Source organism: Cyprinodon tularosa, unplaced genomic scaffold, assembly GCF_016077235.1.
Source record: "Cyprinodon tularosa strain WSP-4 unplaced genomic scaffold, ASM1607723v1 ctg373, whole genome shotgun sequence".
Classification (NCBI taxonomy): Eukaryota; Metazoa; Chordata; class Actinopteri; order Cyprinodontiformes; family Cyprinodontidae; genus Cyprinodon; species Cyprinodon tularosa.
This window is the reverse complement of record NW_024039089.1, coordinates 415,748-428,106: the sequence shown is the minus strand read 5'-3', so window position 1 is coordinate 428,106 and position 12,359 is coordinate 415,748. Positions and strand designations below refer to the sequence as shown.

At 39.4% G+C, this 12,359-nt stretch overlaps 1 protein-coding gene across 1 annotated transcript; it reads left to right on the top strand.

Moving 5' to 3' along the window:
• The first annotated feature begins 1,137 nt into the window (after positions 1–1,137).
• tbx16 (T-box transcription factor 16) lies at positions 1,138–3,686 on the top strand. Its single transcript, XM_038296616.1, has 9 exons — positions 1,138–1,375; positions 1,485–1,641; positions 1,732–1,834; positions 2,099–2,263; positions 2,342–2,488; positions 2,574–2,644; positions 2,724–2,812; positions 2,887–3,100; positions 3,174–3,686. The coding sequence occupies exons 1-9, from the start codon at positions 1,360–1,362 to the stop codon at positions 3,595–3,597; spliced, it is 1,386 nt and encodes a 461-aa protein (XP_038152544.1). The 5' UTR covers positions 1,138–1,359; the 3' UTR covers positions 3,598–3,686.
• Positions 3,687–12,359: the final 8,673 nt, after the last annotated feature.

The window sequence follows — 12,359 nt, the reverse complement described above, 5'->3', positions numbered from 1 at the left end:
AGGTGTCAGGAAGCTGCTGTGAACATCGCCCTCATTCACCCTACGTCTGCAGTTTGCTCTCCTTTCAGTTTCATCTCAGGCCCTCCTTGGTGCAGGGGTGTAAAACCGTCGCGCTTACAGAGGGCATTGTATGCAGCACGGACGTCAGACCTCAAGAGGAAACCTATAAGATGGTTTGTGTTTTCTGAAGTCACGGCAGAGGAAACAGGAAAAGAAACGCTCCGTTCTCCTGCCTTTCTATGCTAATAACTGATGTATAGCAGCTGTTTGGCCTGCAGTGAGGCAGTACGACCAACTGTGACACCTGCGGATTTCACCTGGAAGTTTATACGGCTTGGTTTACTCCCCCCCACCCCAATCATTCAAGCCTGACATTGAGCATGCGGTGCTAACTGGCTGTTAATTGCCCACCCCATACACTGAGCTTTCTCCAGATGCAGAAACTGGTTTCTTCAAGGGGGAAACTACCTTTAATGAGATTATCTCTCAGAGCGTGGGCTTGTCTAGACAACCCAATACACAACCAGCAGCCATGTGGTCCCCTGGGGGCCTCAGAGGATGCCCTCAGGTAAAACCTACCTGCAGGAAGATTGCATGGTATCACCACACCATTATGGGTTTACACAGAGTTTCCCCACCCACTCTGTAAATTGGTGGAGATCCGAGAGCGTGGAAGCGAAAAGGTATTTTTTCAATCAGGGACATTTCACCCAGGTTCACATCTGTCCGTTCCCTTATGGATGAATCTATGACAGATTTTTTTTCTTTTTGAGAAAACAGATCCTTTAAAACAACTCTTTCCACTCCATTTGTCTTAATAGTGTGAAATGACCGGCTGTGAGCGTTTACCACATTGCACAAACACACTAAATGTCATTTCTGTCAATGATATCCACGCTGCTGCTGGAGCTGCAGCCAGAGCTGCTCTGCAGCAGGGGAGTCCGTCCATATTTGTTTTAAAGTCTCTTAGCAGTTAATAAAGGCGCATTTCCTCCTTCCCTCTTCCTGTGGGGACGGTATCAGGGCTCTGTTAAGTCTCTTTGATTTCCAGCGCCCCTCCAATCACAGCTGGACCCTGACTCATCATTGTGTCACTTCAAAGCCTGGGAATGGCCCTCCTGGCTCCACCTACTGAAGGGTTTCCCTTAAAAGTCATGGTCATCCCTCTGCTGCAGCATCTATGTGATGCCACAGGACTGAGCTGCTTGGACTGAACTAAACTGCTGGATTTATCTTCAACTCAAGACAGGGAGGGGGGGGCCAGGGGCCACTGTTTTGGATCTATGTGAAATTGGGATTACTCGTCATCTCATGCATAAAAACAGGAGACATTCTCCGTGCTGCCTTTGAAAGTGGAACATGCATTCCATCAGGGGTGAGTGTCCGACTTCTTTAACCCAATTTTGAAGTCAAATCAAAAGTATTTTCCTCACCTCATCCCTGATCAGAAACTCAACCCGTTTAGTCAATGTTACTTTCTGCAGAGCTGAAGTCTAACTTCAGTGGCGCACCTCCTGCCTCCATGGCGGCCGGCCCTGATGCATATCTGCAGGGCAGCATCAGGATGACTCTGGAAGACCTTGAACTCTGGAAGACTTTCCATGAAATTGGAACGGAGATGATCATCACCAAACCGGGCAGGTAAGGCCGGAAGAAAAGGCTGATCTTCATTCTGAATATTTGGGAATATCCTCCTTTTTCTAACCTGTGTTTGCTTTGTTTTTTGTTTAGGAGGATGTTCCCACACTGTAAAGTGAGTTTATCTGGTCTTATTCCATGTGCCAAGTACATCTTACTGGTTGACATGGTTCCTGAGGATGGTTTCAGGTATAAGGTAAGGCCTATAAATCAGCAGTTACCCCTCTGTTTATCCCTTGCCCCCCTCCCCTCACGTTGCACATCAAAGACCTCTATCTTTTCCTGTTTTTCTATCCCCTGCTGGGAGCTCACTGTACCCCCCTCCTCCACCTCTGTGGGTGGTATCCCCCGAGCCGTCACTCTCCAATCTATCGTGGGAAGTTAGGGAAGATGAAGTTGCTTCTGTAAATCACCTTTTCTCTGAAGCTGATTGACTTACGATGCATCTCCTCCCCTGCAGTGGAATAAAGAGAAATGGGAGGTGGCAGGAAAAGCGGAGCCTCAGCCCCCCTGCAGGACCTACGTCCACCCAGACTCTCCTGCCTTGGGGAGCCACTGGATGAAGCAAAGCATCTCCTTCCTCAAGCTCAAGCTCACCAACAATACACTTGACCAGCATGGGCACGTAAGCAAGAGAACAGAAACTTTCCGGCGGATGATGAGTTTAGGATCTCTGAGGGAAACCTTTCTGTTCTGCCTGCAGATCATTTTGCACTCGATGCATCGCTACCACCCGCGCTTCCACGTCGTCCAAGCAGATGACCTGTTCAGCGTCCGCTGGAGCGTCTTCCAGACTTTCACCTTCCCAGAGATGTCCTTCACTGCAGTCACTGCCTACCAGAACACCAAGGTGAGTCGCTTGGCTCCACCTTCCCCGCCTTCTGCTGAGGCCATCGGCTATTACAGAGCTTTAAACTGTAATTCTGTTGGAGCAGATCACAAAGCTGAAGATCGACCACAACCCCTTCGCCAAGGGTTTCAGGGATGAAGGCACAAATAAGAAAAGGTGGGTTTCAGTTGCTACTCTGCAGCTTACTGACCAGGAAGTGCTGCTCGTTCTAACGAAGCTGATAAACTTCTTACAGGCGTGCAAACAAAAACCCTCCATGCATGGATAAAAGAGCCAAGATGTCCGACATGTTGAACGAGGACTCCAAGGAGAGAAGCTCACCAGGTACCGCTTTAAGTTCACTTCTTCACATCTTCCTGGTATTTTTTGATGCCATCTGTTAATCCGTGTCTTTTCAGGCTTCTGCCAGTCATCCTACGATGGCTATGATGCAGAGGAAGGAGGCCTGGCCAAAAGGAAGGACGAGGACGCCTTGAAGGCAGAGCGGTACTCTCCCTGGGGTGCCGAGAGGCAGCAGGGTGTGAGGCCCGAGTCTCCTGCTGGGCCGGACGCCAGAGATATCTACAACACGGAGCAGCTAGTTCCCGCTCCTGCGGCCTACCAGCCGTACAGGTGATCACCGCGCCCTTAAGATGATGATGATGATGTAGTGATGAGCGGAACACTCACTGTCTGTTATATGCAGGACCCAGGAGTACGGGAAGTCTCCGTCCCCCTCCTCCAGCATCGGCAGCAGCATCAGCGGATCGGGACGGAGGAGTTTTGAGTCCAGGGTCCCGGAAATCTCCACTGTCCCCGATCATGACTCCTCAAAGCCCGGCCCGTCCCACTGTGGCCCCCAGCACCTGGCGGGCCCTCAGGACTACAGCGGAGTTCTGAACATGGCCATGGCCCCGAGTGGGAAGCCGGGGGTCATCGGCCACCACATTTACGGCCCTTACGGCACGGAGCAGCCGCTGGGCCAGTGGAGCGGTCCGGGACCGGCCCAGTATCCCCCTCCTCACCCACTGACCGCCGACTACACTGCACAGGCCGTGCACCATGGCTATCACCATGGCAACGTCAGCGAGTGGAGCCAGTATCCTCTGTTCTCTTACTCCTGCTGGTGAGGAGGATGTTCTGGGTGGACTGAGTGAGCGTTTATAGAGTCTACTGCGCCAGGCTGATCTGAGAACACAGGCCCACAACGCCTGCAGCCAGACGCAGGTTCTGAAACCAGGGAAAACGTTTTCAGCTCCGATTGTATGGAAGCAGAATCTGGACAACCAAAGCCGGGCTTACACTGTACAATATTTTCAAACGTTGCACTCAGCTACAGCTTAAACTATACGACAAAACCGCAGAGTTTAACAGTACACAGCTCATGATGGTTTTTCTTAAACTGTATGGCTCTAATGCGATCTACCTGCTCTCACTAAACGTCCAAAATCCACAAATCGGACTCGTCGCATTCGTCAATTTGGAAGAAGAACTCCTTTGTTTAACAGTGAAAAGTTCAAGGTTCTGGTAAATCGGCTTGTAGCTCTACTTCAACTGAAGGATTTGCCCATTAAGACTTTACAACAGCCGATTGGGATTCAAAAATGTTTGATTTTCTCCTGACCTTAAGATTCCTGATCAGGAGGTGGTCGCCAGAGGCTGATCGCCCCTCGTTAATCGCTGTATACTAATGACCCGTTCGAAATAAACTGGAAAATCAGCCCGAAAAGGGCAAAAAATGCCTGGCTTAAGGCCTGCTCAGCCCTGCAGGCTGCTCGCCCCCGTCTATTTATTTCCTACTTTGTCTCATCTCCAGCGTAAATATTATTTTTGTACAGAATAATAAGAATTAAACATAAGTGTGGAAATAATGTGTGTCTTTGCCGTGTAATGTGACGTGAAAATAAAACCCCAATGCTGTAAAATGCTTGTTCTTGAATTTCTCACTTGCCTTGCAGGGAAATAACATTTTAATCTCCAAGAACTTAAGAGTTTAGTTATCCTGAAGTACCAAACCCTTCAGCTTCACATCAAAGCTTTAGATCCTTTCGCAGAAATGCTTCTTTTTAGCTCAATAATTTATCAAAATGAGATTTTCTATCTGCTTTGATCCAGTAAAACCTTTGGCCTGCAGTAAGTGTGTTGCAGAGTCAGGGCCGTCGGTGCCGCCTGTTTGTGTTTCTACTAATGGGGTCTGCTCTGTGCTTTTGGACCAGCCCAGCATGCTTTAAAGACTCTGTTATAATGTGACTCCGGTTCACCTGCTGAGGTTTACCCACCATCACATAAAGCATTGTACGGCCCTCGTTCTGCACGTCAATGAGCCTTAAAAAGCATGAAAATGGGGGCCATTGGCTCCTTTTCACTGGTAAAAAACACAGGCAGGGCCTATCACCTTCATCCTGAGTGGAGATGAGCCGCTAATGACCGCTATAAAATACAGCGGGGAGGGGAACCCACTGTAATGTGGGTTTTACTCAGTGCTTTTCATTAGCATAGGTAGCATCTCCTGCTCATTTAAGATGGAGAGAGTCAAAGACTTTTGACAAAAAGGTTTAAATCTCACAGGTTGAATTCCAAAATAAAAGTAATAATAACCTAACCGTGGTTTGGCTTTGAGTGATATTGAATTTAAATAACCATTTAGTCAAATAATCCCAACTGAAAGAATTAATTTGTACCAACTAATCCCCTTTCTAGAAGAAGCACAAAATAAATGTATTAAAAATACACAATAAAATGAATTAAAATCATCAAACAGAGGAACTCAATGTGAAGCTAAACTATTTCTTTTTAATTAAAAGGAACAAAAAACATCTATTTTAGTTGGATTTATGCACAAGACAAACACAAAGTGATGGTTAACAGATATGGTTTAAAAGTTTTACACATTTACGCCTGGAAAATGTTGCTTCACTGCAAAAACTGATTCAAAATATGTAAAAATTACTCAATATGATTTTATTTGCCATTAATTTGAGCAGGTCTGTCAATGGAATAATTATTTAATGTCTTAAGCAGCTGAAATTGGTTAAGGGAGTCATTTTATTTTAAAAATAAATCATCATATTCAATTAGCAAAAAAAGTCCCTTATTTAAAAAAAAAAATAATGACTTGATTATATATCATAATTTGCAGCATAGATCCTACCTGCAAAATAATAAAAACATATATCGCTACTAAAATATCACAGAATTGATCTTTTTTAAGAGTTAATTCCTTTTTTTAAGTATCCAACTGTACTCTATAATCTTAATTCAAGAAATCTGGTTAAATGAATTTATTTTTCCAGCATGGACAGATAGTTTCACTGCTTTCCACGAAGATTTTGTGTTTTTATGTTGTTTTTGGATTCATGCAGTAAGGAAGTCTTTTTGATTTGGTCTCTTTGAGGTTTGTACATCTAGAGTTTAAAGCTGTTGCTTTGTTTTTATCTTTCTGGACTGAAAAAACATCCAGCTGCTCCATCAGATGTGATGTAAAACACGCCGTAGCTCTGGTTCAGAAGTCGATGCAGAACCGGAAGCTTAATCTCTTTCCTGGTCTAAAATATGTTGCAGCCTCTAATAGTTTTTTATTTTTCCGCATTCTCCTGTAGTATATTTAAAATTATCTTTCCACCAACTCAGACCAACGTCACTGATGAAATGCATTCCCTGAGCATGATGCTGCCACTACTGTACGGATTAGGGATAGGGGTTTTAATAACTGTAGGAATGCAGGATATTGGCTGATATCTGATTCTTTGCCACTAAATCGGCCAATAAAATTTTTTCTATCATGAAAGAAAATAAATATCAGCCTAAATCAATCAGCAGCATGTATAAGGCATAAGTTCAGCGGATGCTAAATAATCGACATCGGTCTTTAAAAGAAACCTGCATCAGTCCATCTTTAATCAAGACTTTGATATTTCTAACATCAGCTGATCTGAAGGAGGGAGCAGGGAAATAAAGACAGAAAGGTTTAAAAACAGAGAAATATGAAAATGAGCTCTAAAATGGACAAGCAACCATTGCAGAGAAAAAAAAGAATAAACCTTAAACAAAACTTTTAACTAATCAGTTTCCTTTCACTTCAATGCATGCTCTACTTCCTGCTGCCCTTCGTATTAGATTCCAATAAAATGCATTTAACTGGTTTTAATCCAAATTACACATTTGGTAACTTTGATGTAAAAAAGGAACTTTGCAGCAAAGAAGACAAAAGCAAAGAAGGCTGCAGACCAGATCAAATGTGATCTGCAAAGCTGCTTTATAAAACTTTAACACCAGTAATCTACTGTAAATTAGCTTAAAAAAGTAGACAATTTAAGTTAAAAACTCAATAAGCTTAGCAAAAATTTAAACAGGTAATTTAAGAAGTTTATAATCTACGTAATCTACGTTAAAAAACATGTTCTAAAGGTTATGTTGTCACAGGAGAATGAGCTTCTGTCTTTCTCTGATTGTTTTTATCACAAATTTCATAAAAAAGTGATTTTTGTTTTTTACCATAAGTGTCTGTTTATATTTACTTATAATAAAACTGACCTCTTTTTGGCCACGATAACATATTTTGAATGACAAATAAATAACAAGGTCTGGTTTTAATTGTCGACTTAAAATTTTCAATTTAAGTTTTTTACTGAGTGACACAGAGGAATAAGTAGGTGTTTTAATTTACTAAAATGTGTTGAAGGTTGGACAGTTTCTTATTGTGTAAACATTTATTGAGAACTTATTTTAAAATAATTGATTTAAAGCTCAGTTGTTGTAATGCTGTTAAATCCTTTCATATGCTGCAAAAAGGATCTAGATAGAAGTAAAAATCTCTTAAATTAGACATATTAACCCAGAATTTGAGAAGGTAAATATGATGATTTGCTAATGGAATAAGTATTTTTAATCTTAAAATGATATGATTAGATAATGTGCACTTGAAATAAGAAAATGCAGTTGTTTTTTCCTTATTTTAAGTATAACTGTGTGACTTGGTTACTCATTTCAAGAAAAAATGCACTTATTTTAAGACAAAATGACTTTTAGATTTCTTTTACAGATTGAACTACAAAAGCAAACCTCACGCAACAATGAAGAAACCAGTTATTCCATATTCCAGTTTTTAGCCTTCTTAGAGGGAAGCAAACCTTTACACTGGAAAAACGAATTGATTAAATTAAGTGTATTTAGTCTTATTTTGAGCAGGTAAATGAGATAGTTTGCCAATACGATGAGTATTTTTACTCTTAAAATAAAATAATTAGATAAAATGGACTTGAAATAAGACAATGCAATTGTGTTTTCTTATTTTAAGTAAATTGTCTTGTTCCATTTGCAAAATTTCTCACATACCTCCTCAATTCAAGATCAAATGCACTGATTTTTAAGATTTTTGTATTTGTTTAACTGTGCACCATCCATCCTGCATGCCATGTCAGTGAAGTTTGCTCTAATATTCAAAGGGAGCCATTTCATGTTTCCTGTTCATGCAGGAGGAGCTGCTCTGATCAGAGGCAGATTTCCTGGAGGAAAGTGAACGTTCTTTTGTTTTGCATTGATTTCCATTCACCTTCTTCACTCCACCACAGCAGGGGGGTCAGCAGCAGTAAAAGCCAGCAATCTGCTAAATTCCCTTCACTCACAAATATACCATCCTCAACTCCTCTGGGTTCAATCTGCATAGCTCTACATCAATGGCTAATGTTGTCCTTTTAATTGCTCTGCAAAGAGCAGCTGATCGACCCGTGCTCAGATGTTTGTGACTAAAGTGCTGGACGTGTGTCTTAAGTGTCCCCCAGTTGGCTCTACAGCACTGGAATAAATAATAATAAAAAGGACGAGCACGTAAAGCCAGCAGACTGTTGATCCTGGAAGTCCAGAGCTGCTGTCAGCAGATCACAGCAGACAGCTCGCTGGGGGCTGGCACAGTAGTGTGAAAACAGAGGGAGGGGGGGCCACTCACTTAGAGCTGGTGGGGGGTAACAGATGTAGATGAAACAGCCCCGAAAAGGAAAGCGGCAGTCAGCCTTCATAAAGCCAAATGGAGAGGAACTGGTGGAGACTGGGTGGAAGTAAACAGCCGCTGCTGCCGGAGGTTCAAACGAGGACGAGCAAACTGGAGAGAAACAAGGGATCGTAAAAGATAATGCAACTTAATCATATTTAGATACTTTAACATAACTGCTTCATGTTAGCTGGGTAGGACATAAAACAATTGTGTTAAAGTATGTAAAACGAAATGATAGAAGTGTAAATATAGTCATATGTTTATATTACTGTTTTTATGTATTTTTTACTGTTTTCAAGGCTGCACTTAACCCTTTAAAGCCTGATCCAAGAATAAAACAAAACAGAAAATGACTTTTTTTGGGTTTGAAGTCCTTATTTGGCCTTTTAACAAAATATGAAAAAAAAAAAAAAAAAAAAACAGAAATACATTTTTGATATTAATAATTTATTACTATGCGATAAGTCAAGATTATTTTTTGTGTAGTCTTCTACTGGCTGTTATCAGGTTTATCTGATTGTGTACAATAGGATTTTGAGCAACGTTTTTACCATTAAATTATGCAAAAGGTGTCAGACGCAAAACATTTCAGAAACCGTATGTATCAAATATGACACATTTGGCATTACAGGGTTAAAAAAAATCAAATTATCTAGAGAGCTGTACTTAATGAAATTTCTTTTTGTTTACACTTGTGTATACAAAATGGCAAAAATAAATCTAAGTCTAAGGACATAAAACAATTGTGTTAAAATAACTAAATATCATTAAATAAATGCCAAAAGTGGTTGCATAATTTTTTCAGTGCATGTAACCTGGCGAAATCACCTGGAAAATGCTCCAATTCATTTAAACCTTTCAGCTCAGTCACTGAAAGAAGTGATTAAATAACCCTCAGATTAACCCTACAGATCACATCTCAGTAAATCAACGAACAGGTTAAGGTGAGGCTCAGAATAAAAGAAAATTTAAAAAACCTTTAAGCAGCTTTTAAACACACTTTTAAAAAAGGTCACAATTCTGCATTAAAATGTTCATTTTTTATTGTTTTGAAATGATATTTAACTTCATTTAATGTTTTCTTTAACCCTTTCAAGCCTGAACCAGGAAATAATTGAAAGAACATTCACATTTTTCAAAATTAGAATGTCATTGAACTTTCTGGAAAACGTTGTATAAGTCAAATTAGATGATTTATTTGCATTTAATTTGACACATAAGGAAATTCAGTATAATATTTTATACATTTTCTGTTCACTACGTGTGTCAGAATATGTGTTTCAACAACAAAAACACCGATTATGCAGAGGTCTCAAAACTCATGTATCAATTATAATACACTTCCTCATAATGATAACTCCAATAAAAGGCATCAGTCTGTGTGACTCATCTTATTTCACCTCATGATTTACTGAAGGAAAAAAACTTTAAGCAGTATTTTCACATTAATATCACAAATCCTTTTTATTAGGATTTTAAATGATAAGAGCAATGCAAAGTGTTATAATAAACAGGATGATTATAAAATAAATCCATTCTTTTGTAAATAAATGATGTGAAACTACAGATTTTTTGGGAGAATATTTCCTGAATATTGAGATGTTTAGAAATATTCACACTTGAAAGATTTTAAATTACTTTCTGAGAAAAGTTTGTTTCAGACAGAAAATAAATGTTAAAAGCTTCTCAGGAAAGTCGGCAATATCAGTAAGGAATTTGGGAGATATAAGAATATCTATTAAAGGCCGATTCTGTTATACACCAATAAGCCTGAGCTGCATCATAATCACATAACCAAACAAAATCTGAACCTTCCCCTCCCCCTTCTGAAACAAAAATAACAACTGCATGAAAATAAGCCTTAGTTTTTATTATCGGCCCAGTTTTACTTATTGAAACGATTCCAATATGCCTAAGAATGACCAATAATAATAGTGATATACATCCTGAATTTTGCTCACTGGGGATCTTTTTGTTCCATTATTGCTGCAAGCAAAGAACATTTCTTTTAAATGGAAATGTAAAAAATAAAATGATTGTTTGATTGCATTTCTACGGAAGAGGATTAGGGCCACTGAAAAAAAAAAAAAAGTTAACTGATTTTTGAATTTTATTTCAGTTTAGTATGGGAAAAAAGTCAGAATTCTGAGTTTTTTCTCAGAATTCTGAGAGATAACAAATATTTTATCATCAAGCCATAGCCATGTCTGTTTTAGAGACTAGCTCTCTTGTTTTAATGACCTTCTGCTCCTCCATTAATGAGTGGACCCCTCGGGCACGTAAAAACTCACCTAATTCAGTCATTTTCCACCAATGTGTCACTGGCCCCTCTCAAACAACTCACATCTTTGTCAGTGAAGCTGAGTGCTCCACATCTCTTCCTTCATGGTGCCCATCTACATTAAGATCCAAAATTCTGAGATTAAAGTCAGAATTCTGAGAAAAAAGTCAGAATTCTGAGAAAAAAGTCTCCCCCCCCCCCCACAAAATGTCTTCCACGACGTCCGCATCACCTACCTTCTCAAGTGATGAGGTTTGTTTACATAGATAATTTTACAGATAGTATTTCATTAGTCTGTGTAGGGTATAGATTTCATGTAGACTTAAGATAATAAATATATCCGTTAATGGGCGATCTCGCAATCGCTAGTTTGTTGGCTCTGCGCTGCCGTAGTGCAAAGATGTGTGCCTCCATGGCTGCGAGACCCGCTCCTATGTAATTATAAATAACGAATTCTAAGGCAACGCAAATATTAAGGTTAAGAGGCTGAGCTCGTAGATTATGATAAATAACATAGTTATGTATAATATATTACATTTCTGACTGTATATCCCTGTAATTATTACACACTGTAGCTTTAAAGTCAGAATTCTGACTTTTTTCCCCATGTTAAACTGACATAAAATGTAAAAATCAGTTAACTTTTTTTTTTTTTCAGTGGCCCTAATCCTCTTCTGTACATTTCTTTTCTTTCATTTTTCAGATTTAATTTGCATTTTTATCACATTTTCTTCCCCTCCAGCGGTGGACTTTCCTCCACAGCGAGGAGTGAAGATGCCTTTCTATTGGTCAGAAAAGCTGAAATGAAGAGAATGTGATCTGTAAAGAACTACTTGAAAAGAAAACAATTTATAAATCTCAAACTGAAAAAGAGAAAAACATAAAATCTGTAAAAAAAAAAAATACAAACATTTTAAGATATAATAAAAATAAAAAAAAGGAAAATTTCTGGAAGAAATAAAATCAGAGAAAAGAGCAACCTTTTTTATTTTTTTCAAAAAGGCTTTAAAAGTTTCCTTTCTGGATTTAATTTACATCTGCTATAACGTACTTTAACCTCTTACACCTTCAGGGTGTATAAATAAATTTCTGCCTGACAAAAACACACAAAAGTAAATCACTTATAGCCTCACAGCTATTAGATTTAAGAAGAAACTTTTGGTACGTCTGTAAAGGTAAGATGTCATAGAATGGTTTTCTGGTGTCAGCACCATTGTAGCTTTGACCCTGCCTGAAATATTAGGGACAAAATACAAAATATTTTGCATTTTTTGAACCTCGCCAAAATTTTCTTTGAAATAAACATTGCAAAACACTACCAAAATATTATTTATAGCACAAAAAAGTAGTACAGACTTTTAAATCTAAATGTTGTGTAAAAATATACCAAATTTGGACTCAATCAGATGAATCATATTTATTTTAGAATGGTATTAGTGAGAAATTTCTTAGGCGGAGGGGCCATTTTGGTACATTTATCCAAAAATGTCACCAAACTGTGCCAAATGTGTTTTTTACATCAATACTGGGGGTTTGTTAAAATTACGAGGTCACGTAGCAGCTGGACCCACCGGTGGGTCCGTAGGGTTCTAGGGGTTAACTGTAATATGCAATGACCTTCC